Raw genomic sequence first — 25795 nt, 5'->3', positions numbered from 1 at the left:
AGAATATTTTTTGTGTATGCGAGCTAGCCTTCCCCTCTCTCTTCTCTTGTTTGTTTTATTAAGTTTTGCGGCTTCGGTGGTTCGGCTCATTCGCAGGTGGTGTTCACAGGTGGTTTCACAAGGCGCACACGCAGTTCACCGGTGGTCAGGGTTCCCGTCTTGTCAACGACGAGGAGGCTCGTTTTCGCTGCTGTTTCCAGTGATTTCCCAGTCTTAAAAAACACACCTCGTGCTGCAGCAGCGGCAGTTGCCGCAGCCACAGCTGCAGGAGCAGCGAGCCCAATGGCACAAGGACAAGCGGCGCAGCATACAGCTACTCCAAATCGCAAAGCAAACAGCAAGCTGTCCCACGTCACTACCCACCCCGAGAGACGGCAAGCAGCAGCAGCAGCTGCTGCTGCTGCATGATCATCCACTGAAGTGGCGTCCACGATTGAGACGGACGGTGGCGGGAGACTGCCCGAAGCCCTCAAAAAGTTGCCGTAAGATTCAATGTGCTGCTGACGCTGCTGCTCCAGGTGCAGCCTCTGCAGCATCAGGCTCCGCTGTCTGGATGCTATGCCCTCGCTCTGTTCTAGCTCAATTAGGCGTTGCTTCATCTGCTGGAGAGGAGATAGAGGAAGCGTGTCCGCTGCACCAAACACTTTGACTGTCCAAGAAATGACGGCGACAGTAGTTATACACAGCACGACGGGAATAAAGTAAGCAGCGAATGTCTCTGCCGCTTTCTGAAGGGGCGGTTGCTGCTGCTGGCCGGTGTTTACCAAGCGCAGCAGCGTTTGCAGCACTGACGCATCCCCGATCTGCCTCCGCAGCAGCAGCCACAGGTCACAGACACTCGAATTTTTATTAGGCACTCGGCGGCGTTTTCCATTTTGTTAGCATTCCCCACTGCGCACCTTCTGCAGCTTTTTCAGCAATGTATTTCCTCCCACTGCTTGGGAAGCACCCTCTACTATGGAGTTTTTGTGCAGACACTCTTTCTTCTTTCTGGTTCCCGTTCCGATTGCTCACCACCTCTACTTTGATGTAGGCGTCGGCATGAGAAGCATTTCTGCTGCCTCCGATGACCCGCTGACCAGCCAGCTTTGCCACACCTCGTCCTTCTCCTGAAACGAGTCTCTCGTCGACATGCAACACGTCAGGTGCCTAAAAGAGCGAACAAGGAAGCAAAGGGATGCAGCAACTGCATTCCATAGTTGCTTTCTCTGGCTGTTAAGAAGATGGGTTTGCAGGGCTACAGGGGAATGATTAGGCCCCGCGCGCGGCCCTGTATCTCTTGTAGCACGAGAATATCTGTATAAGCAAACATAATGAACCTAATAGAGTGCTTGAAAAGAACAAAAGGAATGCACTTGCCAGTAAAATGCCATCGGCCGGCAACACTTCGTGAGGAGGGACTCGCACAACGTCCCCCATCTGCAGCAAGTCCGTATTGATCATGACTTCATCCGGAAAGCCTTCTGCACCCTCGTTTTCGGAACCATTTGTTGCTTCCCCAGTTTCCTCTGTCTGGAGGCCGCGCGGCTTGCTCTCAGAAGTCAGCTCAACCTCGTCATCAAAGCTCAAGGGACCTGCCTGTGTAAGAGGGTTATACTTGTGGACGGGATGCTGGAAGGTAAGGAGAAAAGCAAGTCTCTGCCACCAACTTAGAGACGGGGGTTGTTGCATGACATCACTGTTGCAATCCGTAGACAGTTGTGACAATTTCACAATGTCACTGGGGCCGGCGCTATCCTCTCCTTCTATGCATGAAGCCCACTGATCCACTTTCAATAAATAGCTGGCAACTGCACTGTCTTTTGACCGAAGCACCAGGTGCACACTCGGAGTTTTCAGGCTGTGGAGGCTGCACAATCAGACGCACGATAAGTAGCACAAGAAGCGGGTCCTACTTGGCGAGACTGCCTTTCCCCGGAGAGTGCGAGCCCTGCAGCCTATGGATAGGACGGCTGAACCCACCTGTGCAACTGTTTCAGTATCCGCGCCTTGGCTCTGAGCTGCAGCACCTGCCGCAAAACAGCCACTGCACATTAAAAAAGCTTTTTTCTTTCCCCTGACTGCAGCGCCATCGTTCGACGACTTTGACAAACGGCAACTTCATAGGTTGGCCGTTTTGCGTAGCATTCATTGCTTTCCGGCGCTACGAAGCTCTTCGACATGAAATCTGCAGTCCAAAAGAACCTTACGAAATCACACCCGAGTGCTTTTTCTGACCTTTCCGAATAGAACGACGCACACAAGCATTGCGCATGTGTCCAAGAAGACCTGGGGCTCGGCCTCCTCTAAGATCTCATAGAAGGGGCTTTTTGCGAAGTCTGCACTGCTGTTGGGTACGTGGTTTGCTGCAGCAGCAACATCCCCTGCTGGCAGAAGCTGCTGACATCCTACGATTGTTGCTGCTAACTGTATGCATGAAAGGACGGAATAAAAATATGCCATGTTGCTTCCAAGAGATACAAGGAGATCCATGCTGAAATGTCCATGGCGTAAACCCTGCAACAAAAATGCGGACTCGCATCATCGACGCCTGCAAAGCTTGACCCTAAACAGAATATCGAAGGGCGTGAATTCGCACTCCCAAAAGCCAAATACCCTTCGCACAGAGGTTGCTACATGTTGCTTTCTCTATGAAGGTATGGGTCACATTGAGAGCCCTATGCCTACAGCGGATTCAGAGCCCTACTTTGTTGCAAAAAGAATTATTGCAGAAAGTTCATGCCAACTTTGTGAGTTTGGCTAAAGCCGCTGTTGTAGGACATGTGTGTCCTTACCTTCAAGGCTGATAGATGGAAGGTACGGCCACCATAAAATTGGACCGGCGTACAGAGCAGCAGCAGCAAGAATGTCGAGACACGTATTCCGGGAACAAATTCGCTCCTTTAAACAGCAGAAGGTGGCACAAAAATGTTGCGTGGAGCTGGCCAATCGGCTTCGAGTCAGTATTAATGAAGAACTGAAGACCTAGAAGCTTTTTTCTTCAGTGCAACGTCCTACTTCTGGCAGTGCTGGTCAGCTCTCAAAACATTTTGCTTTTATCTCGCTTTGGATTAGCCTGTCACTAGTCACTAGTATGTGTAATGGCTGTGGTGGCTCTTACGATAGAGGCGCTGGCAGACTGTGGGTTCTGGCCATGATGGACAAGCAGACCACAGCGAGAGCAGGGAACAACGACAGTAAAAGAGAGCTAAGGAGAGTCTTCTGGTTTTCCAGCACGGCATCTTTCTGAATCAGAAGTCTCACAACACTATTTCAAATTGCATGTGTCAAGTACCCTTTACTGAGGGCCCCATATCATGCTGAAGACAAGGCGGCATAGATTGTGAACGATCCTTGCCTGCGTTTCGAGGGGGTCCTCGGCCAGCAAAGAAGGATTAAAGCCTCGACGCATCAACTTGATGAAAAGATCACGAACTCCCACTACGTTGGGCTTGTAGGTTACTATCAGCTGCTTTGCACCATTCACATTGAAGCCATTTATGGGGGTCACAGCGCAACTTAACACTCCGTTGATGCTCTCCAAAGAACTGCAGGCAGACTCGGCCGACAATCCTTCACTTTCATGTATAGCGAGGCGAATGGTTGCCTTGGACTTGTTTACAAGATCCGAATAGTCATAGTTGCCAGCCGTTGTCTTTTGGAACGCCAGTGGTAACGCAGCAGTCTGCCTATCCTCAGGGTCTGCTGAAATAGCTTGCTGTGGAGGCAGGGGGCCTCCCAGCTCACTTTTCTGGACCCCAATTGACGGATCTGTCCAGTCCGCTGTTGTTCTGCTGTCATCGCTGGATGGGTCGCTTGGCGCAAATATTTGAAGGATTTCAGCCTCGAAGCCCAGGCTCTGGATGACCCCACAGAGTTCCTCTGGGGCTATGATGTCGCTGTGGTACGCAACCCTTGCTGTTTCTCTTAATATGTCCACATTTGCCCGCAGGACACCGGGCTTTTTTGTTAGCGCGCCATGAACTGCTCCTGTGCAAGCGGTACACGTCATGCCGCCGACCAGTAGCTCACACACCGACACGGGCGACATCTTTGCATTTACCAAAAGGCAAAAATTGCGTTTGGTTTAAAATAATGCTGGTAGTGTTGCAGCTCGCTCTACAGGTCTGCAAGCAACGAAGGACAATAGGCAGCGGCAGGGAACAGCCAGAGTTAGCAGAACAAACAGCACAGAAAGGAGCGAATCGACTCCAGATAACCGGCTCGCAGGAACATGTTGTTTCGAATTTATTTTTTAACGCAAATTAAATGATATGTATTGGCATCAGGATTGGTTAGACAGGGATAGGTTTTGCAGGTGACCGAACCAGTAATGGGTGACCCTGGCCAATACCAGAGCGGACGAGCACGAGCGACGAGCTGCGCCAATTTATCCTCAGATTTTCTAGGATTATATCTCAAGTTCCTTTTCAAAAGCATACCGATGGGCAAAGATCTTGTTTGATGATGCTGGTGAGGCTGTATTGATGTATCCAGGCTATCCTGCGTGGTTGACCACCACCCACAGCCTACCGCGTCTAGCGCACTAAAGCTCCTTAATTTCTGTGGGCAGTTTAAATGAAAAACTCTCCCATTCTTTATTATTAGTTTGATATTCGCGACACGAGCTGGCAACAACCCAGTGTTTCCGTAATGACTGTCTTGTACTGTGGGCAGCTTGTAGGGCAGACGGTCGGAATCCATATGTTGCGTTATGAGGATGCCCTGTTAATTTCACTAGTCACACTGTTGTATTTAAGCCTGTTCAACGAGATAGCCATGGGCAAGTATGGCCAGCTGAGTGCATCTGCTGAGCTGGATCGCAGCTGCACTTAGCAGGAGCTCACAAAATGGTTGGGTTGCTTTGATAGTCGATAAAATAGTCTACAATCTAGCTGCCACTTACAGACGCTTCACATCCACAAGCAGCACTCTTTCGGAAAGATCTATGCAGAAACATAGTTGAAGCTCAACATTATACTACAGGAGTGAGCGTTTGTCTATAGACGCTAGCAGCATCTCACTCGGCAGTGCTCTGTAATGTGCTAGGTCAGCTTCATCTGTTATCAACATAAGTCTATTACTACATTTTCCTGTGGTTCTGAGCTCTATCCAGACCTGTGGCTCCACTGTGAAGACCCAGGAACGGAACACTGGGGACTCTTAGGCTACGAACATGGTATGTCTATTCAGCGTTGCCGCCATGCTGTGCAAACCGTCCCACTAATCGTATGATGCATTTATGAGTGCTTAACACTGGATACAGCCGTATATTTCCACAGTGATGACCACGCCCCCCGTATGGTCTATTTCTTAGAACAATGAGTTATCCTGGCTGTTGTGTGCAGACTTCAAACCGATCAAAGTTCCAGCAACTGGGGAGGAGGAAAGCGCGCTTTCTTTGGTAGATACACTCAGCTTTTGAGCCGTAGAGCGCGCTCGTCATGTGCTTAGACTCATCTGTTCCACCATAAGGGAAGGAAAACGCGTTGTCGTTGGCAGATACACTCAGCTTTTTATAGAACAATTGCTTTTCATATGTTTATACTCGTGTGTCGTTCACACCTTGCCTTTGTTGCGTTGGTCTCCTAGAAGGTGAGGGGCAAGAATTACCATTTCGCTCATTGGGCTTCCTATAGCTCGTATTTGCTACAATTCTCCATCCGACGCTTTGAGCATGAAAATAATGGAAAATGCTTACAAAACGCTTCACAGTTTGGCAATCAATGCACTGAGTTGCAGCTGTTGTGAGCTTTGAATCCATTTGCTTTCCCAGCCCGGACAGAAAGGGCTTGCTTTCTGGGAACAAGACTGTTCCAACAGGCGTCAAGTGAGTTTATGTGTATTTACTCTAGAACAAACCTAGTGGCTTGGCGTTCAGTGCTATGGTGCAACTTTCGCCAGGAGTAACTGGAGTCACGCAAAAGTATATGGGCCGGTTATCAATGTGCTCATGAAAGAGCACCTTTTGAAGAAAGCGCTTCCCCAGTCAAATACGCAGTCATTGTGCTTTTGAGTTTAAACTCTCTAGTATCAAAGCAGGTTAGAAATATGGTGACTTGGCACCCTGTATGTTGCTCGGGGCTTACCAGCTGAGGCGGTCCAGGCGGTCTCTGACTGGCGGTTAGTCCTGCCTGTCCATAGGGCCAGTCAATAAGCAAACTGAATCATTGCGGCACCCGTGTTAATGTGCTTTATTGTTGCTTTGGGACTACGAAAGGTTCAATTGGACGCTCTTTTTTATCCTGAAAGCACATGGCCGAGATGTACAGGATCTGCCGGTCGCCTAGAGAGCATTATCGACTGCGAAGAGAAGTGCAGGGATAGCTTTGTCCAATTTTTTTAAATAGCTTTTAAGGGTAAAAGCATTCAACGTATCCGAAGGTGATCTTCCTGCTCTCTGCTGAGTAGCCGTGAGAGCAGATCTCAATGGTTACCTGTTACGGCCAGGCAATCAGTGATCTACGCTTGTCTGGATCCTTTCCGCGTAGGCTAGCAGTTGGCACTCTGGTGATCCCGCCTGATGGCCCCAACAGGAACATTTTAAAGTGGGGTCTAACTGTCTGACAGGCGTGGCATTTTGCTGTGGAGATTTCTACAGTGTTTTCATCGCCCACGGTGAAAGGATATGGTAATCCAGGTTTCCCTCTGCATACCAAAATATGCCCTGTAAGCATCCGAGCCTACCGGTGATCGTGCATTTCCTTCTCACTTGCTCTAGCTTCGTGTTGTCCATCCAATTGTCACTGGCCGCCGCTGCTCCTCCTGATCACTCTACTTTGGCCAGTAGAATGGAGAAACCACGTCAGCTTGGGAGTATCTACTTTAATGCTGGGATTCCACTAATTGGTGAGCATAGTTCCCACTGGGGAATAAATGCTGCTGGACACAGCTATGCTTTAGATGCAGCTTTTTACGGAGCTAGCCCAGGTAGGAGGCTCTCAAGTGTTTATCAAGCAGGAAGTGGCCATATGGTGCTGCATTCCTATGATGGGGAACAAAATAAGACATCTACACTGCAAGTAGACGAAATCTGCTACTCGCGTGGCATCGATGGGATTGTGAACCCCTACACAGGAGAGGTAAGCCGTTCTCCGTGCACCATCGCGTCAACAATCACATTTTTTGCTTTTATCTTGCCCCTTCCCGTTTCATACGTATAGCGGCAGTTGAAGACGAGCAGTCTCACCATCCTTTGTTCACAAGTTCTTGCACTGTCAATAAGGATTTCCCATGCCGTACCCTATACATGGTTTGCATTCGATGAAATTTTGTTAAGGATGATAAACTGGCACGCAAGAAGATTGCCTAGAGCACTTGCGCTGCACGCCGTGCTACCTTTGCTCTGTTGACCGCGCGACGCTCAGTTTTTAGACAATGGTCGTTCGACTGAGGAAATCTGGGAAGAAATGAAGACGAAAAGCCTTGCGCCTGGACGTGCGAAGGCACTGGAAAGCTTTTCGGCAATGGTTGAAGACGGTCAATTCGACATGTCCATTGTTCGCGATAACTTCCCCGTCGCTGCAGCAATTTATATTGTCTTTGGCGTGCTGATCTTGCTGTTTTTGCTGTTCTGTTTGGGACCATTGGCATGCTGTTCTTGCTGTCGGCGTTGCTGCTGCTGCGTTCGCCGAAGATCACACAAGACGCGGAGTCGAACTATGTGGTACATCATATTTGGCACATGCTTTGCACTTATTGCTGTTGGGATGGCAATTGCAGGATATCGAGTCGACAAGAAAGTCCTGGACGAAACCACAGCCGTTGTTTGTGCTGGAGGCCGGTCTGTGGATGAGCTGCTTTACGGGACTCGCATCGAGGGCACTGACACAGAGCGACAAAGCAGACAGACATTCGGGGGAATAAAGAATATTATGGATGGAACGGAAAGGCTGTTGGACGCTGCCGATGGGGATAATCCAGACAATTTTGTTAGCTACGTAAAGCGGAAAATTCTTGCAACTGTAGATATAACTGCTGACAGGGCACAGTTTGGAAATGCAGCAGACGCCTCGCTGAAAAATATTGAGGAAACTAAGAAGCTTGTTGACAAGGCCTCTCACAGGAACATTTTTGTTGATGAGAAATCTGCAACTATTACTCCACTCCTAGCAAACATTAAGACACAACTACAAAATGTAGACATTGCGACTGATATATCTGACGCTTTTGAAAGCATATCGCTCCCTTCAGTGGATCGCAGCGGCTTAGCTGAAGGAGAAAAGGTGATAGAGATGATGTCGGACATGACGAATTCCGTTGGAGATGCATCACACTGGGCTGAATATGGCATACACGTTTTGGACGCAGTGTTCCTGAGCATAAGCGTGGTTTCCGGCGGGCTGGCAATTCTGGCTGTGATTTTCCTCGTTTGGACGCTCTACAGGCCAAATAAGTGCCTTAGAAGGGGTTTAGTCTTCATGAGTGTTGTACTGACACTTCTGGCCGCGCTGACCTGTATAGTCGTTGCGGTGGCGTCAGTTTTGCACAAAGTTGGGATTCCGGTGTGCGATTACGCTACAGTACGCTTCATGGATGTAAATAGCTCGCACATTCTTGCTAAACTGCATGGTGAGGACAGTGAAATTTTCGAAGTGGCCAAAATATGCCTATCGGCAACTGGTAGTGGAGAGCTCCTCCAGAACGAGGACGGTTCGAACCAAATAGACAAACTTGTGGAAACATTGGAATCTAAAAGGAAGGAAATATGCGATGCGATTCCGGAGCCGGAAGACAGGGACTTCAATTTTCTCGGTATAGAGGCTTTTCCAAGCGATAACCAAAAGATCAATACTTCGTGGCTTTGCAGAGCAGCCGTATGATGTTCGAAGAAAACAGGTCCTTTTTTTCATTATATCCTCTTGTTGCGCTCCTGTCGTGGTGTTTATCAGATTTTCAAAATCTTGATGAGGATGCAAGGCACCAGAGTTGGGCAGTATTGTCGAAGGAGACTCAAGTCCAAACTTTCAAAGAAATTATCCAGGTAAGATATCTATACATAAAAATCCAAGGTAAAAAAGAGTGAGGTTGCGGCACCTTCAGTGGCCTTAGCTGTTTCACAGTTTGGCTTATTTAATAGAAACGAAAAAAGCGGCAGCAGGAAGCGAGCGAAGATCGCCTTTGCGTACTTTTGAACCGAACGTTTTTGCTTCTGCAGAGCGGTATCCAAGATCTAGATTCCACAGTGACAATATCCAACTCAAAGACCAAAATATATGGTATGGAAAGTGCTAGAAGCGCAATCAGGCCTTGGAGAATCAGCATCAGCAACGCATCAAACCCGGGGAGCTTGATTATCACGAGCGAGGCGCCCACTGAGGAACAACTTAACCACTGGGCTACAGAGTGCAACACAGCTAAGGTGAGCCATTTCTATACAGTCTCTTCCGGGGACGCTGAGGCTTCATGCATTTGCCCTTTTGCCTGTTTTCTCACAATTGAGCTATTCCTGACGGCTTCCGGTGAATAGGCCCTCCTTTTAGCCTTGTGTTTTCCGGCCAGGGTCAAGTGGAATGCGACAAGGTAAAAGCAGGCGTGCCGATACTGAAAAAAAGAATTTCCCTGCTAACTTCCCCCGCCCAGTGCTACTCTAGCTCAAGTGGATCTGTTGGGAGACCCTGCTCAGTTAAAGAGCTTATGGGAGGTTCGGGTGAATCCACTGTCCCGCAAAATGCTCTTGACCGATCAGTTACCGCTGCTGCTGACTCAGGTGAGCTTTCAGGACTCTTTAGGATCTTAAGAGCAGAACTATAGGCCTAAATTGAAATTAAGGGGAGGAGAGAGTACATTTTTCAGACGAACTTTATTGCTGGCTGATTGTTTTGCCTTCCGATTCTAGTGAAGCGCCTGAGAGTCAAGATTGAAACCAGCAAGGAAGCAGCATGTGAGTTTTTTCTCTCCCTCCCTTTCTCTCGGCAACCTATTGTTTCATGTTCAGAGAGTAAATGCCATTGATTTAAGATGGCCTTGGTACTAGTGTAGCACTTTTTCTTGGAGTGTGATGTTAAAAACAGGCGCTGTGGCGGACGAAAGCATTACCACCGTACAAAACGAAGTGCTCAAGCTTAAACAGGGCAGCAACTGCAAATTCACAAGGGACCGGATGATCCGACTGACTAATCACTTGTGTTACAATGCTATAGATAGCCTGAGTACAGTAAGTTTGACTTCTCTTTCCTGCTTTTCACTCATTGTGCTCATTTGGCTATGCACATGAGAAGAGAGCTGCATCCATTGTAACTGTGGCGTGGGCGTCACCTCGCAACCGTGCTTCTCCCTAGACGCTGGTGTCAGCTTGTTCTTGGGAATGAGTATCATGCTTTGTTCAGGTGACTGCGCTATACTTTGTACTAGCCATTGCGATGATGCTGCTGGTAACGGTGCTTCTTATCCTTATTGTTGAGTTACGTGATAATGATAAGTACGGATCCACACAGCGTGCTTCCGCAGAAGACCACTCAGTAGAAAAAGCGGATCCAGATGTTGAGGCCCCCGTCGTGGCCAATCCAGAAGAAACAAGAGAAGCAGAGGGTAAAAAACAACGCCACACACCCTTCCAAATCGTTGTGATGTGCTAGAGGCGCACGCTTCACAGGGCAGTTCAAAGTCATGCATATTCACCGTGCGGTGTGCAGTGGAAGGTGCCAAGTATGGCTTGGTTACATTGGCTGTTTATGCAGCTGAACAGGTTTAATATTGCAATTCGATCTGTTGTGGTGCGTTTCTGTGCAGTTGATGGCGCCGTTGGTCCGGACAATCCGGACACTGTTCATGAAGTCCCTCCAGCAGCCTCGGAAGATCCGGAAGCAGTGCCGCATAGCCCGGAGAGTGCTTCAAAGGAAGATTTGAAGGCAACTGAGGAGGGCCCGTAGCTTGGAGGGCTAATGAAGTTGCACGTGGGAAGCCTTTGTTCTTGTGCCCAAAGTGTTGGTTATTTAAGATGCTTCCTGTTTTAATGCATTTGACAATAATGGCCCCTTTTTTATGTATTCACTTGCAAATTGGCCTGGATTATACGTGGGGAAACTGCACCCATTTGTTCGTTGCTTTTGGCTGCCAGCGATAAAGTAAGCATCTCTGACTCTCCTCCTTCAGTTAGGCGCTGGATTCAGTGTGTGTAAGAAGAGCTGATCTGTATGTGCAAGAACCCACACAAACTTATAAGGAAAAGTCAGTAGAAAAGATGGAAGAGCCCGGCCTCTTCTTGGATCGGTTTGGAGAGCTACATGAATATTCCTTTTAAACAAGTCGCTCTACCTGTTTTTTTCTTACGAACACGTATTTGGAGAAGCTGATATGTGTCAATATTCTTTGAATTATTGTACGAGTTGCATGTGGAGGGACTTGTCATCCTTCTCGTGAAGCGGCTCATGAATATGACGCACATACTAACAGTACTTAAGTTTGTGCAGGCTAATCGAAAGTATTTTGGCTATGACCTGCAACAGAACTATGAGTTGCCCAGCTGCGCTGCCGTACACATCCAGTACATCCAGATATGCTGTGTTCTGAAGCTAGGGGCAAAGAAGAGGGCATTAAGACCCTGGCTCATGAGCCTCTCCGTGCAGAGTTAACAAGGAAGCGCTAGCGCTTGTAGCAGCCTTAGAAAAATGACACCACTTACCACGCGGTGAGAAAGCTGCAGCCTACGGAGACCGTCACGTCTCGACATATTTACAGTGCGTTAGTATTTACAGTGCGTAAGTGTCAGCTAATGCTTCCGTAATCTCTTCGCCTGATAGTTGGTTCTTTTAGCATCATATGCATACAAGCTGCATTCAGAAGGGTGATCGACTCTGGTGCAGCGAACCCCCCTCAGTTCGCTCTGCCACGAGTCGCAGTTGCAGATATACCGTCCCCTGCGCATCATGTGAAACCCAAAGAGTGCCCAAAATATACGGTATACTGGTGCACAGAGTGCATTAAAGAGCTTACTAGGATGGCACTGATCCTACGGGCTGCAGCAAAAAGCACGAATCCCTCTCCTGCACTTCGCAACTAGAGCTGTTACCCCTACCTCTGCTACCAAGAACCGTGGCACGCTTGACAGAGCATGGATGCCTTAGTCTTCGAGTGCATTCCCGGCTACTGCCAGGTGTAACACTGTCAAAACCTTAGCGTGCAGAAGCGCACTGAGCGCTGTACGTACAGCTACACCAGGACTCTACGGGTAACTTCACGATGCCAAGAACTAGTGCCTTCGCATTGCTATTCCAATGCGCAACCTAAATCTGGTGTAAGACCTGTTAACGAGCTCAAAACTAAAGCAGGAAACTTCTGCTTGCCCGTCTGCACTGCATTGAGTGGAGCAACACAATCCGTGTAGCGGGGCATTCCGTTTTATTCGCTCATTTAGTGTTGCTCAGAGCACATGGAAATTTGCTCCATGTGTTGGAAGTAGTAGATCTGTACTTCTAATGACGCGCAACACGTCGCCCCATCCACTGAGTGAACAGCCATGCTCCGCATCTGCCAGGATCCACCCCTACTCAAATGACTGGTCGTTCCTGCTTTTCTTCTGCTGGGAAGCTGGGCAAGTGTTTGCTCACATCATATGGTATTCTGGTGCACTCTAGTCCAGTCTCTTGAGACGACACAACTTAATGAAAGAAATCCGAGCCTTACGAACAGTACCACTTAACAACACTGAATCAAACTAAGTCATTCATACATTTGTTTCTGCATGTTGCTTTCGTGCCCTACTTCAACACATGCTTTAAGAGCAAATATTTCCACGTGCTCTCAGGAACAGTAAATGGGCGAATAAAGCGGAGCGGCCCGCTACACGGACTCCCTTGCACCAGGCAATATAGTGCTGACAGACCAACGAAGTAATGACCAGACGCAGTGGGTTGCTTTTCTTAGTCCTTCCAATGTCGATTGTGTGCTTGTCAAATAGCGGACAAATTGGCAAAAGGAACGCTGCAATAATCACAGAGATCTGGGAGCTGCACTGCATGCATGTCCTTGGCTGCCCGAGGCTGCATGTAGTTGCTGTGCTGTGCCTTAGCTCACTGAGTGTAGTTTACCTTTTCCCCCCTTCAATACTAATTTTAACTGAAAATTCCCTCATACGAGGGATTTTTGTGTGGATTAACTCTTGGATGATCCAACCATTGTCGACTGGGCCAGTGGATTACTTTACTGCGTGTCACGCACTCTGTGGCTTTCTCTACTGTTCTCGTCTAGCCGGAGCTTATATTTATACCTATATACTCACCATACATTGTGATTGAGATCTGCATATCATCTGGAGGGCATCACTCAATCAGGACGCAGAGTCGTGATTCCCGCACGATCCGCCTGGGCCACGGGGCACAACTGCTCGTTGCTTTACGATACTCGCCTTCCAGGCAGTGTGTGTCGAGGGTTCATAGAGGTCTGCCTTGATGTATAAACATATTTTTTTAGCTCCACTTGCTGTGGGGAACAAGGTGCCTCTCGCAAACGTCCCTGCGATTTACTGCTTCTTCAGTAACGCGTCAAACCGACTGTAGACTCCTTTATTGGAAAACGATTTTTTTAGCGCTGGGGGGTACTTAAACGCAGCGTGTTGTTGGGGGGACAGCGGCCCACTCCTTTACGATGGACGCTTCCGAGTTATTTTCCATCTCATCGAGGCAGCCAGCCCGAATGCCTCCAGATATTAAAGAGCTTCCTCCGATAACGCGAGGCCGAAGCAGCAACTTTCCTGACCGAGTTGGTAGCCCATCAGAAAGCCCTCACCAGTCTCGCCGGAAGTCGGCAGGTTGTTCTATGAGGCCAGTCAAGGAGGAACGGCAACAAGCTGAACCAGAGCATGCACCTGAAGGGTCGGCAAGCCACGCCAACTTGGATTTTGAAACCGAGGCAGCTACTGAACATAGGCCGCATTCACGACAGCCCCGTTCAGCGTCGTCCGCTCGACAGCGCACGGGTCGACACCGCGACGCACAGACGCCACACAGTGGCAGCAGCAGCAGGCGCTCAAGCTGCAATGCGTGGGTTTTTGCTACCAGTGTTTTGATGAAAACAAAATTGGTGCAACTAATTGCTTTTTATGCTTACTAGACGTGTCCGGCTGCCTTGATTTCAGGTCTTGTGGGCCGTTGCCAACGTGGGACGAATTTTTTGAGAAGTGCGAAGATATCAGACCTTTGGAGAGCAGCGACGTAAGACAGCTTCTTAGCACACTAATGTGCTCCCTTCACATGAGTTGCGTAGGTAGCATGAACTTGAAATACGCTTCGGCTTGACTGCAAGTCTTAGAACCTTTGGAAGGCTGGCGTTCGATGCCTGTAGAAACAACAGCTAGTCCTTTTAGGAACCTGCGACTGTCACATTTATCTGAGGGTGAGCCCGTTGCCCGTTGCGGCATGTGCGTCAACGCAGACATTTCGTGTCTATTCTAGTGGCTCGTCTGGACCTCTTCTTTTCCTTCTTCACGGAGCAGGTCATACGTCTTTGAGCTGGGCGTGCTTCACGGTAGGCGAATCAATGTCTCGGTGCACTTTCCCTCTGAAAAGACACCTTTGAAATTCATGAGTGCGATTGGGGTTTGCTTCCGCTGCGACGCTCTGCTGCTGGATTCAGCGTCTGCTTCGCGATGGTTCGCTCCCGCTCCGTGTATTCGCGTATGATGCAAGAGGACACGGCGCGACCGTGTGCGCTGATGAGAAGAATTTGTCAGCAGAGATCCTAACGGAAGATGGCATTGCAATCGTAAATTTTCTTTTCAATCGTTTGATTCGGGAGGAATTGCCACAGAGGACCGACATGCAGAAAGGACCAGTGCAGGATGGCACTGCTCGAGCAGAACCAAATGTCCATCGAGACCCGGATTCTTTGCCGTCTGTAATCCTTGTGGGCCACAGGTTCGCACAGCTCGCAGCCGCTAAAGCAACTTCAAGTGGCCATGGAGTGAGTTCTTTACGTAACTGTGACGATGTTGTTTCTGCTCTTTCCATGTACAGCATGGGTGGAGCCATTGCCACGAGAATGGCCGCGTCGGGCCGAGTCCCACACCTAGACGGTTTGATGGTTTTAGATGTTGTAGAAGGTACGCGCTTCTACCTGGCTGAAATGTGCTCGCCTTGTAGCGCTGAGCGTCCGGTTATTGCGCCACTGTGTACGTCAGGCCGCCAAGCCACATGAATTATCAGCCAGTGCTTGATGACCCTGTGTTCTACGTCGCTTTAAAGGATAGTTTGACACTCTCTGTTTACGTTTACAGGAACTGCATTGGCGGCTTTGCCACAGATGGCGGCCTTCGTCAGTCGCTTCCCTAGTCTTTTCACGAGCTGTAAAGAGGCTGTGAATTGGAGCATTTTTGCTGGGCTCTTGTGTAACAGGAGCAGTGCAGCGATCTCAATACCCTCGCAGCTCGTGAAGACTACACGAGGTGCACTGCCTGCCAGTCATAAGGGTGCAGATAAGGGACCCCCGGACGAAGAAGTTTGGTGAGCGTCATAAAGCATGGCCTTGTCTTCAACGCCTTTGGTCTTTAGCTCGAGCGCTATTCTCAGTGTTGCTTGTTTGACGTGAAGGAAAGGCGCTGAACTATTGTCTTTGCTGGAATTGTTCAGGACATGGCGAGTTGACGTAATGGCCACAGAGCCATATTGGGAAGGTTCGTGCTGCCCTCTACGCCCTGCTCCTGCAGACAACGTGTTCGCTATGCCTTACTGTATACCAGCAATGACACTTCCGCCGATTTCCTGTTGTGTTGTTCAGGTTGGTTCCGCGGGATGTCACATGCCTTTCTGTCGAGCCGCTGCGTCAAGATTTTAATATGCTCAAGCAGTGACCGTTTGGATAAGGAGTTGATGATAGCCCACATGCAGGTGAGTAATTTTTACACGAATTATTTAGTCGTCAGTATGCACTTGCCCAGTCTATACGTCTTCTGTGGAGAATTAAGACCTGCATCGCCATTGCGTTTGGCGACTCATCTGTGCAGGGGAAATTTCAAGTGCAGATCGTCAGCGGCTCAGGTCATGTAATCGAAGTGAGAGTAGTCAAATATTTCAAGGCCGTGCCTCTGTAGTGGGGGTCTTAGCGATAGAAATTCTACGTCCTACCGTACCATACACTTGGCTCAAGTCCTCGTTATTTTCTGCGAAGCCCCTCTGTTTAGGTCTGTGGTTGGCAGCATTTTCGACCTTACTTGGCACTGCATTTGCTGTGGCGAATTGAAGCTAATGTTTCGAATCATGCCTGTTCGGCTGCGTCGCTTTTTTCAGGAGGATCAGCCGGCTGAACTCTGCCGCGTCGTCCAGACATTTATTACTCGTTATCGGCTTCACCTTCCTCCGAGCCAGCGCGCAGGATTGATACGTGGATAAAGGCTGTCGGTACTGGCTGGAGGCGCCATCATGTCTGTATCACTTATCGCCACCGTAGCGCCGTCTCCACAGCAGCGCCTACCGAGTGCTCAGCAGATGCAAAGAGTGGTTTTCAGTAGAAGTGGTGTGAATGGTGCCTTCACTGCAGTACTGTGACGAGCGCCTTTCAAGCAGATTACCACTTTCTTGAGCAACTGCTCTACTTGGAAGAGCAAATGCCCGGACGCGTTGTATTTCCACGTTGCACTGTTGAGGCGGCACAGTCGGTGAATGTAGCAGCCAGGAAGTTCAAGTAGCTTGAGAAACCACATTTGGTACGGCAACAAGTGGCTGTGCAGGAAGACGATGCCTCGTAAGAAAGATTTGCTAACAGGCTTCCTCACGCGTTTGCAAGATGCGCTGTAGGAAGCGAGAATGTGACCGACAGCCGCTACTTGTAACCCTTTTAGGTTACGTGTTCATCCGCCATGTTTTTGACTGAATCGCTGACATTCACGGTATCGACGTCTAGATAGCAGATAGTAACTTGACAGAGAGCCGATGGGTGAGGTCACATGTACTTGGGGACTGAGGAGAACTCGATTTGTGGAAAATTTTTACATTTCCAGGTTCTTTTTCCTGACTTGTAGTAGCGATAGAAGTTTGCTGCCTGTATGCTAAGTCAAGCTCTCCGTGGATACTGCGCCAGCGTTCGCAGGAAACAGTGCGTGTTGGAAAGACACAAATTCCTGTTTTTAACTCGCAGTGTTATGTGGTTCAAATAGAGAATATTGCAGTGTGGTTATCGGTAAAGAGCACTACCCAACGCGCGTCGGTCATAGTTTTTACTAGCAACTAGGGTGAGTTAGCACATCTTGCATGACAGTTGACGCCTTCCTCTGCTCGACGCCTTCAGGATGGGTATCTAGGCTGCATCCATGCCGTAAATTCTCAGGCATGCCACTGAGAGAGACGCTTACAGGCAAGCTTGCCAAATGGTCACCTGGGTAACTCTGGATCTAACAGAACGAATAAAGGTGGCCCAGAGGATTGTTCAACACGTTACAACAGTCCGTCAGCAAAAGCAGCAGCTTCGCACCCTGGGGGACAAGCGCATTTTCCACTGAGGGTACTCGCAGGAACCAGGGACGTTTGTGCCTTAGAGAGGCTTCTTTATATTGCCGTGGAAGGAGTTGGGATTGCTCTGTGCCAGCGGGGACCTGTGAACGTTCGGTGAGATACTACTGTTGGCAGCGATGGTGCTTCGTGCGGAAGTGTCGTACTGGCAGATGCGTCCATGTGCACGTTACACTTTGCTCTCGGTTGGGCCAGCAAGCCAACAAAGCGGCATCTCTGATTTAGAGCTAAGCTGCTCATCAACGGGCTGGCCATGCTAGCCGAGTGCCCCTTTCTAATAAACTGACGGAACAAGATCTGCAGATATAGTTCTTTCCGTAATGCGCAGACCTATTGGTGCGACCGGGCTACCGTGCGACCGGGCTTGTTTCACCGCATAAATCTGTGCAAGGCGAAGCACCAACAGAAGCAGCCCTCATTGCTCCTGCATCTAGAAGTGGCGCTTATATAGGTTCAGGTTTTTGGCAACAGTTGCGAAAGTTTACGCATTGCATAATCTAGAAAGCAATAACCACTGTCTTATTATAGGCAACGTCACTAGGTATGCGCCCTGTCGTTAGAGGAGGACTTTACTAGTATGAGCATGATGATCCCCAATCGTTCCAGATACTTCAGGAGTCCCTGGGATAAACTAACCGTTTAATCAGTGGATACGCGGGTTCGTCGCCTCTTGTGTGTCGAACGTACAGGGGGACACCGGATTCAGTGTGCTGTACGGTGAGATACCTGATGGAGAGCTGTTCAATTCGCACAGCTCGATCCAGCAGTGCACTGCCAGACCCTGGGCATTTCATGTTCAACCGTCGTGCCGTGAAACCATGTTGAAGAAAAAGTAAATACCGTTGACTCCGAGAGTAACATCCGGATAGCCACTCACTCATCAACGATTTGCACTGCCAAGGCTCATGTTCCTGATGGCCTCGAGCTGCAAAGAGTTGCTTCTCGAGACTCGCTCTCTATCCAAAGCTTGGCGGCGCGCCACTTTCTTCGAACGTACTACGGACAGCCTGAGAAGCCAGTAGCAATGCGGCCCAACGCAAACGCGATAAGCTACTAAAAGGCAGAATGCACTGTCTAATTGCTCATATGTTCCTCCTCCTCAGTGTGATTGTCAACGATTCTCACTTCATTCGTGTCCACGGCAGCCGGCGTCCGTGTCTACGCCTCCCGATCCCAACCCCAAGAAGACGCGGAAGTTGTTCCAAGTGAAATACTGGAACCCAGGCCTCTTTAACACGCTGCTCATTGAGATGCGAATCCAGTTCTCCGTTTGAAAAGTCCTTTGAATGAGCATCCTCAGATGCTGCAGCTTCTACGACGTAATCTGCATATGTTGTGGAGACGTCAGCCACAAAGCCGTTAACGCTTTTAACGACCCTTCCTACCACCTGCATCAATTCACAGACTGACAAGAACAATGCGCAAAGGTAATTCTCACGACCTAGAGGGAATGGCAGTATAATTCGCTCCATCTTACAGTACGCTCACCAGTCATAAGCGAGAAAGTGACATGCAACTTCTGCGTCGTGTACTGACCTCTGGATTTGCGCCTGTTGGTAACAAGCCCAGAAGTAGGCGACGAGCAGCCAATGAACCCTGGAGGCGCTAATGAATTCCCACACAGTGAAGCATCAAGATGGCAAAAATGAAATAGAACGAACTTTTAAAGAAACGAAACAGGAAACACTGAACCACCATTTGAATGTGGGGCTCACCACGTGGGAGGGGTCATACAGCAGAAGCGGGACAAACCCACGCTTTCCAGAGAGGGCTGATCGGTCGCTGGTGCTCGAGAGCTGTAGCGCACTGTACATGTTGGCCCCTCCAAGCTTGAGCAAGACGGTTGCAAAGGCTTGGTCCCCGGCCTTGTCATGAAGTCGCTGTGCCAAGTCTATCAGTGGTGCATACTGCGAGTAGGGGACGTTTAACATGTCCGCTACAAGGCAAACAAGCATATGTTTAGGCTTATGCAGTGAATCTAAAGTGGAGCACAGGTCTGAAACTTCACACTGCAAGGTGTTGCTTGCCGTCGAGGCAACTGTCCTACCTGCTAGTTGTCTTAGTGTAAGCTCCTGACAGTCACCAACCGCTGGCAGTGGCCGGCGCTCGAAGCAGACGTGGCTTAGCTGCTCGATGCCCCGAAGTTTACGCAGCTCTGCGCTGCTGCACAATACAACTGATGTCCCAGCAGTCCGGCCCCGGCCTGCACGGCCAGCTCTGGAGCACACAAAGAATACGAGAAGCGATGTTTGGCAGGGACTTAACAGGTTCAACAGCAATAAAAGTTAACTGGCGTAAAACGTAGGTGCATTACTTCTAACATCCGTAATTAAATTCAAGCAGCAAGATCGTGCAGCGTAGCTGTGTGCCTGAAGAGAAGGCACTTTTCCCTGCTTTCCCACCGATGTGTATAAGTCTCAGCAGTACTTGGCGGGTGCATGTGGACCACAAGGACGACAGAGGGTATATCAAGGCCCCTGGCTGCTACGTCAGTGCTGACGAGTACTGACGCCTGCAGGGTTTCATGCAACGTGAGTATTTATCTCGAGTGCACAATGACATTCCACCACCATTGTATGAACCACTTGCCAGACTGTGGCTTATTATGGGCTTCGGAATTAGCAAAGCTGTGCCGACGTCGCTTATGGGAAACTCACATCTCCCTGTATAAAATTCTGCATGGCACGCTGGCGATCTTGCGTATCCATATTTGAATGCACTGAAGAAATACGCCACGAATCCAGTAATGGGTGACTTTTGATGTAACACACCTAGGAACAAGCAATGCACACCCAGTTTTGCACTGAGGAGCTGCACTAACAAAAGAGCTCGCTGAATTTGTAAAATGCCCACGAGCTGAAAAAACGCTAACCTCTTCTTGAGAATCGGCGAAGACAATGCACTGCGGTGGCATGTCGTCTGTAGAGAGCTTCATCCCTGTTGATGATGCTGGTTCGCCTGGAGGCTGCTGATAGCCCGCTGAAGCACCTGCTGCCTCGAGAGCTTCCAAAGAGTCACTTGCTAGATTCTTTGTCGGTAGCGGTTCCTTTTCCTCGTCATCTACAGTGCAGCTCTTCTTTGCTGAAGCTTCAGCTGATCCCCTATTGCTCGTGTTTGGTTGCCTTTCTCCAACAGTCACACGTGGTATGTAGGCCCTCAAGGTCTCCGCCAAAGCCAGCATTTTCCGTTCCTTTTCCATGTGTTCTTCTTCAATCGTTTGGTTCCTTCGTTGTTCGCCAGTTTTCTGTGGCGCTGGCGTCGTTCCAACTGCCGTGCCTTCAACATAGCTTCCGTCGTCTCTCAAGGCATCATCTAGACTCTGTGAAGGAATGAAGCATATGTGGTGCGTTACGCCGGCCCCTAATATTGCACTCCCTGGTTGAATGACACAACAATGAGCAGACAGCTACAACTTAATCGCATCAACGAAGGAAGATGTGTAATGAGACCTTATAGGCTGAAAGCTTACCTAAGGCGCCCTTCTCTGATTTGTCTCCACTTTTACCCCTTGTGGAATTTTCCTCAGTGACCAGTTCTCCGCCTGTCCCATGCTTGGATGCACTAAGGAGGTTTAATACCTCAACCTGTGGGAACTCTGTTTCGAAGATGGAGAGCATACTTTGCGTTAGGACAGCACTAAAGCAAAGTAGCTGGAGAGAGCTACTGAAGCATTGCAGGCCCTCGCCAGACAAATGTTTATCACCTTTGCCATCTCTCCAGCCGAGAGCAGCCCGGTAAAGAAATTGTATTTTCGAGTGGTAGTCACGACGCAACAGTGCGTCTGCTTCATCAACGACTAACACACGCAGATTGTTTAAGCTAAGCGGATTAGGCTCAAGTGGTCCTGACCGAGTTGTCCCCATGCCCCGTGGGCGCCTAAATCCTGTCAGGGCACACACTCTATCTGGCGTGGATACGACAATTTTAGCGGGAATGTGCTGCAGCAGCTCTTTATGTTGGCGCATGGGAGATGTAGGATCTAAGAGGATTACCGGTGCTTGCGGCAGCAGGGCCATCGCGACGCTCGTTACCTGCCTAGCCAGTTCCCGTGAAGGGACTAGGATCAAGGCAAAAGGAAACGAATGCGCTTCAGCCGAAGTATTCAGCGTATCCCTCATCTCCTCAGCCATGAATCTCTGCAGAATGGGGATTAGATACGCAAGCGTTTTCCCTGCACCTGGTCGTGCGGCAACAATTAGGCTTGTGCCTGCCAGTGCGCGCAGAAGGCAATGCCGCTGGACATCTGCTAGCTTCCTAATTCCTAAGCGCTGCAGTCCTTCTTGCAACTCCGGCGATATGGGGAGGGCAGAAATTTTGGCAGCTGACAGCCCAGTAATCGCCCGGGCCTCTGGCTGTCTCTGTGCGTCACCAAAATGTGACGCTGAGGAGACCGATACAGCATGGCAACAAAAGCCTTTGCAGCTTTTGAAGATGCGGCGATGCCGGTGCGCGCAAGAGAAGTTTCCTACCGTTGCACCGATCGCAAGTCGACTTGGGAGTGCTTGCCGAGTGCATGACCTCCCCCAACTAGGGAGGCGAAGCTCACCAGAGAGGTTTCCAAGAATCTGAAGCGGCCTCTGCATTACTTCAAATATACCATTTCTGCAATGTTTCTCTACATTACAGTTCTCAGTTGGACGCTACTCCCAAAGTGAGTTTTCTACACCACCCCCGTGGAGTTCCTCTTCGACGCGGAAAATTCGCCGACAAGAGCGTCAGTTAGTTTCAATTCGAGATTATGGTAATTTCAATCGTCACCATCACGAACAAGTTGACGGGTCAGTCTGCGTGGATCGTCCATGAATCTACGTAAACAATTTTATGGGTGGCCAGGCATATGTTGGAGGAAATGGAGGCACCACTTCTAAGATCATGAAACACGCTTAATGAATGCCATGATTTCACCCAATGGATAGATTGAAGCAGAATGAATGCTAATTTTCTTGGTCGGTTTAACAGAAGTCTCGAAGGAAGCCCCGCCCTTTTGATGGCAGCGTCCCAGAGAACTGCGGACGTAATATGTCATACTTATCAATCCGAAAAGCGACATCAGGTATATGGCCATTAATCAACAATGAAAGAACATTTAATACTGCTGCAGCTGTTGTTCCGCGTTAGGTTCGAGACATTGAGCCCCATGAGTGCTCTGCCGACTTTGCTCTGCCCAAGATTACGGTCTCACGTGCTATAAATTACTATATATTGTTAGAATATTGATGCCCATTGAATGGCAGGACAAAACTATTCCTTGCAATAATTTCTGCTGGTGTCATACCTAAATTGTCCGCGTAGCCTTTTTGTTGCGCCCAGTGGTGTATAGTAACAATTCGTGGAGATTTGCTCCAAATTATAACGGCTACTTTATGGTAGCCATGTTCTATTAGCAGGAAATGATACCTGTAGGCCTATCATAGCCCAAAATATAGCGAATTTGCATAGATTGCAGGCCGGTTGTCGGTCCTAGGGTGTGAGATGCGCGGCTCAGTGAGAGGTTCAGGGTAACTTGCATGCTCCCAAACAAAGGTCGATCTCGACGCCATAAATCCTTTAAAAAAAGCAGTTGATTCGGTCTAAAGAGAAATGGACAGGTAACCCAGCTATGTGTCTAGAGGCGGGAAAACAAAAGAAGCAGAGAACGAGACTCGCCGCAGAACTCCCGGGGTTTTGACGATACCACGGGGATTTCACAGCTGTAAAGACAATTTTCCTACAACAGTGTAGCATTATTAAGTCATTGTTTACTTTAGAGCCTGCCTACAAGTAGTCGTAATCCGAGAACTGATCATCGCGTCGATTCCAAGCAAGGTGCCTCGGCAGCTTCTTCCACGCAGCTGACGTGCTGTTGTCCCTGATGCGTAAAAATTTCAGAAGCGCCCTTTCTTTCCATGTAGAAGAAATGGTTGTGATATTGTGCTATATTCAAAGGCTTTGCGAGGCACTCAATACCAGCAGTGTTGCTCTACGCGTCGCCTTAAACCACCAGAAACAAGCTTTAAGCCGATTAATTGTGCACATCAAATAACAATCACGAAAGTTGAATTATATTCACAGCAACTCCAAAGGGCGTTTGTCTCCTTTCCCAACATCAATCTAGTGTAATAAAGACAAAGTATGCACCTGATTGGCTCGTTTTCCGGAGTGAGCGAGGCACTAGGTGTTTGCAAGGTAGCGTGTTTTAGACGATTTTTCTCAGGGGCTTAAACACACTATTGAAGATGTGGGAGTGCTAAGGCGTAGGTGCTCCAGGGCAATATGCTGCTTTTGGTCTAGCCCCTCACGGTGCCCACACAAGCAACTCATTGTTAATTCTGTGGAAAAACTACGTGCGGGGAGTAATTTCAAAAAGATTTTTCAGGTATGAGACTCGATTGTGTCGACTCCACAGATTATCAGTCTTCAAACGATCAATTCATTTGCATAGGAGGGTCAGTTTCTAAAACTGTACTAAGCGAGTGCTCACTGGACGTCATCCTGCTGAAGCAACATCCGTGGTAAAGTTTGCGCATATGTCGGTTACTAGCACCTACTGAAGCTTACAATTTTCATGTCTTTAGGCGCAACCACGTAGTGAGTCAGCGCGTACTTCTTCGTGGGAAAAAATTAAAACAGACAGAGGAAGTGAGTTTCATTCAGTTTGACCTTGGTGACGGAGAGGATCTTAGTAGAGTGGGCGTTGGCTCCTCCACTGTACAATAAGTCACATTATATGGTAAGTGGCTTCCCAAGGTAGATCTCATGAGGAGTAAGCAAAGACCTTGCCCCAGGCCTCTGCCGCTCAAAGAGTCATGTACTTTCGGTGCAAGTGTATACAATGCTCACCCGCCGCATAAGATGCTTTCGGAGGAGCGGTGACTATAAAGTAGGGTTGCTATGCTGCGTGACTCCAACAACTCCTGGCTTGGCTGATCGATAGTACGAAACCTCACTAGCAACTATGACATAGCTACGGTTTGACTAAGTGATTTGCCACGTAGTTGTTCTGTCACTGTGGAGATGCCCTGCCAAACAAATTCCTTAGCAGTCTCCTGTTGGAGCATTGTTCCTGCTGCACCACCGGTGCCTCGCCTTAATTCAGTAATGACACGCAATAATCTTCGTGCATTTCATCGTCTCCAGTTCGATTTCCAGTTAACAATATCCTGGTCCACAAAAGCGTGGGCTTAGTTGCCGTGATGCCAATGCCTCTGGAAGGCTACACGAATGCATTTGCCGCCTCAGGTATGACCCCAATAGCGCTCTGGCTCTCTGGGATTTCTCCTTGAAAGGCCCATGGCTGGCACTTTCTCGACACCGAAAACCATGGGACTGGCTTTTTGCTACGACAAGACGGGTACGTGGGAACCCTTCACTTTGTTTCGTACAGTTTAGAGAAGCTTAAGGTCCAACCGTTTTCTCCGCAAACTCGAATACACCTTCAGTTTGGTGGCTGCTTGCATCTGTCGACAGTTACCTGCAGTTCAGCTGTTTGGCGACTACTCCACAGGCAGTTGTGGACCGTTTGCCTTCGTCGTACCTTATGAGAAGTTTAGTTCTTTTCAGATCTAAACTTTCCATAATTGTCACCAGTCATGCCTTATAAGTCGGTCCCGTGGCGATGTGCTGGGCTGCCTCCTTGGCTGCCTCTGGAACTCTAGTCAGAGTTGCTACCGTGCTCAAGGCGCTGCATAGACTTCTTGCCTTTAGTTCGCCCTTATTGTTGAGAAAATTGCTTGTTCAAATGCTTCGTCTTTTCCTCATTTAGCACACAAGGCCATAAATGTGTATCTGCAGACGTCTCCGTGGCTGCTGAGCTGGGCCCATCTCGTTGTGTTATTCTCATGAAGTTCCTTTCTTTCGGCCCATCCCTGTGCACTCCCTACGGACTGTATGAGGCCAAGTCACTGACTCAACATCATTTTGGGCCGGATTTCACCGTCCTTACCGCCAGGAAGTCGAAGACCAATTTGCCCATGTTGGCAGTGGACAAATGTAAAATGTGCGCACTTGCTTGCAGCTCTTTCGTCTAAGATTTTTGTTGATCACGGCTATCACCTAAGCTCGAAGTTGAGGTATCATTAATCATTTATAATGCGCGCTTTTCTGTCACTTCATATTCTTTTACAACGCCATACACGTAGTTGGCTATTTTGCAGGCCGGTCTTTATCACGAGCTCAACAAAAGTTCTCCAGAAGTATGTTTCCGCTCTATAAGCCTCTTTGTTGAGAGCTTCCATAACCACAGAGTTGCAAAAGCTCGGTGAAGGGATGTGGACGAAAAATATTCGGGCATTTGTCTTGTACAGCCCTTCAACCACCTCAGAGGCCGAGATGTAGTAGAGCATTGCTAGGCTCGTTTGCTGCACATTCCCGCCAAAATAAAGGAAACAGAGCAGCAGGCC

The 25795-nt window shown here is 48.9% G+C and overlaps 5 protein-coding genes across 5 annotated transcripts; 2 read left to right on the top strand and 3 right to left on the bottom strand.

Moving 5' to 3' along the window:
- Positions 1 to 86: 86 nt before the first annotated feature.
- Positions 87 to 1671, bottom strand: ETH_00009640 (uncharacterized protein; the record flags this gene model as incomplete). The annotated part of the gene is made up of 3 exons (XM_013373629.1): positions 87 to 803; positions 1015 to 1149; positions 1408 to 1671. The coding sequence occupies 3 exons, from the start codon at positions 1669 to 1671 to the stop codon at positions 87 to 89; spliced, it is 1116 nt and encodes a 371-aa protein (XP_013229083.1).
- Positions 1672 to 3277: 1606 nt separating this feature from the next.
- Positions 3278 to 4030, bottom strand: ETH_00009635 (Copper-transporting ATPase, related; the record flags this gene model as incomplete). Its single annotated transcript, XM_013373628.1, has 1 exon — positions 3278 to 4030. The coding sequence occupies one exon, from the start codon at positions 4028 to 4030 to the stop codon at positions 3278 to 3280; it is 753 nt and encodes a 250-aa protein (XP_013229082.1).
- Positions 4031 to 7445: 3415 nt separating this feature from the next.
- On the top strand, positions 7446 to 10850 carry ETH_00009630 (uncharacterized protein; the record flags this gene model as incomplete). The annotated part of the gene is made up of 7 exons (XM_013373627.1): positions 7446 to 8733; positions 8871 to 8962; positions 9137 to 9340; positions 9481 to 9688; positions 9993 to 10135; positions 10308 to 10509; positions 10711 to 10850. 7 exons carry the CDS (start codon positions 7446 to 7448, stop codon positions 10848 to 10850), a joined length of 2277 nt encoding a protein of 758 aa, XP_013229081.1.
- Positions 10851 to 13563: 2713 nt separating this feature from the next.
- Positions 13564 to 16301, top strand: ETH_00009625 (protein phosphatase methylesterase 1, putative; the record flags this gene model as incomplete). Its single annotated transcript, XM_013373626.1, has 10 exons — positions 13564 to 13958; positions 14054 to 14129; positions 14350 to 14442; positions 14551 to 14831; positions 14931 to 15016; positions 15191 to 15416; positions 15543 to 15586; positions 15691 to 15800; positions 15917 to 15964; positions 16200 to 16301. 10 exons carry the CDS (start codon positions 13564 to 13566, stop codon positions 16299 to 16301), a joined length of 1461 nt encoding a protein of 486 aa, XP_013229080.1.
- Positions 16302 to 18297: 1996 nt separating this feature from the next.
- Positions 18298 to 22000, bottom strand: ETH_00009620 (RNA helicase, putative; the record flags this gene model as incomplete). The annotated part of the gene is made up of 7 exons (XM_013373625.1): positions 18298 to 18424; positions 18543 to 18805; positions 19133 to 19353; positions 19465 to 19634; positions 20075 to 20136; positions 20290 to 20736; positions 20894 to 22000. 7 exons carry the CDS (start codon positions 21998 to 22000, stop codon positions 18298 to 18300), a joined length of 2397 nt encoding a protein of 798 aa, XP_013229079.1.
- Positions 22001 to 25795: the final 3795 nt, after the last annotated feature.

This window comes from Eimeria tenella, genomic scaffold (assembly GCF_000499545.2).
Source record: "Eimeria tenella Houghton genomic scaffold, Eth_scaff16, whole genome shotgun sequence".
Taxonomy (NCBI): Eukaryota; Apicomplexa; class Conoidasida; order Eucoccidiorida; family Eimeriidae; genus Eimeria; species Eimeria tenella.
Note: the sequence above shows the minus strand (reverse complement) of the source record. Positions and strands in the feature narration are given on the sequence as shown.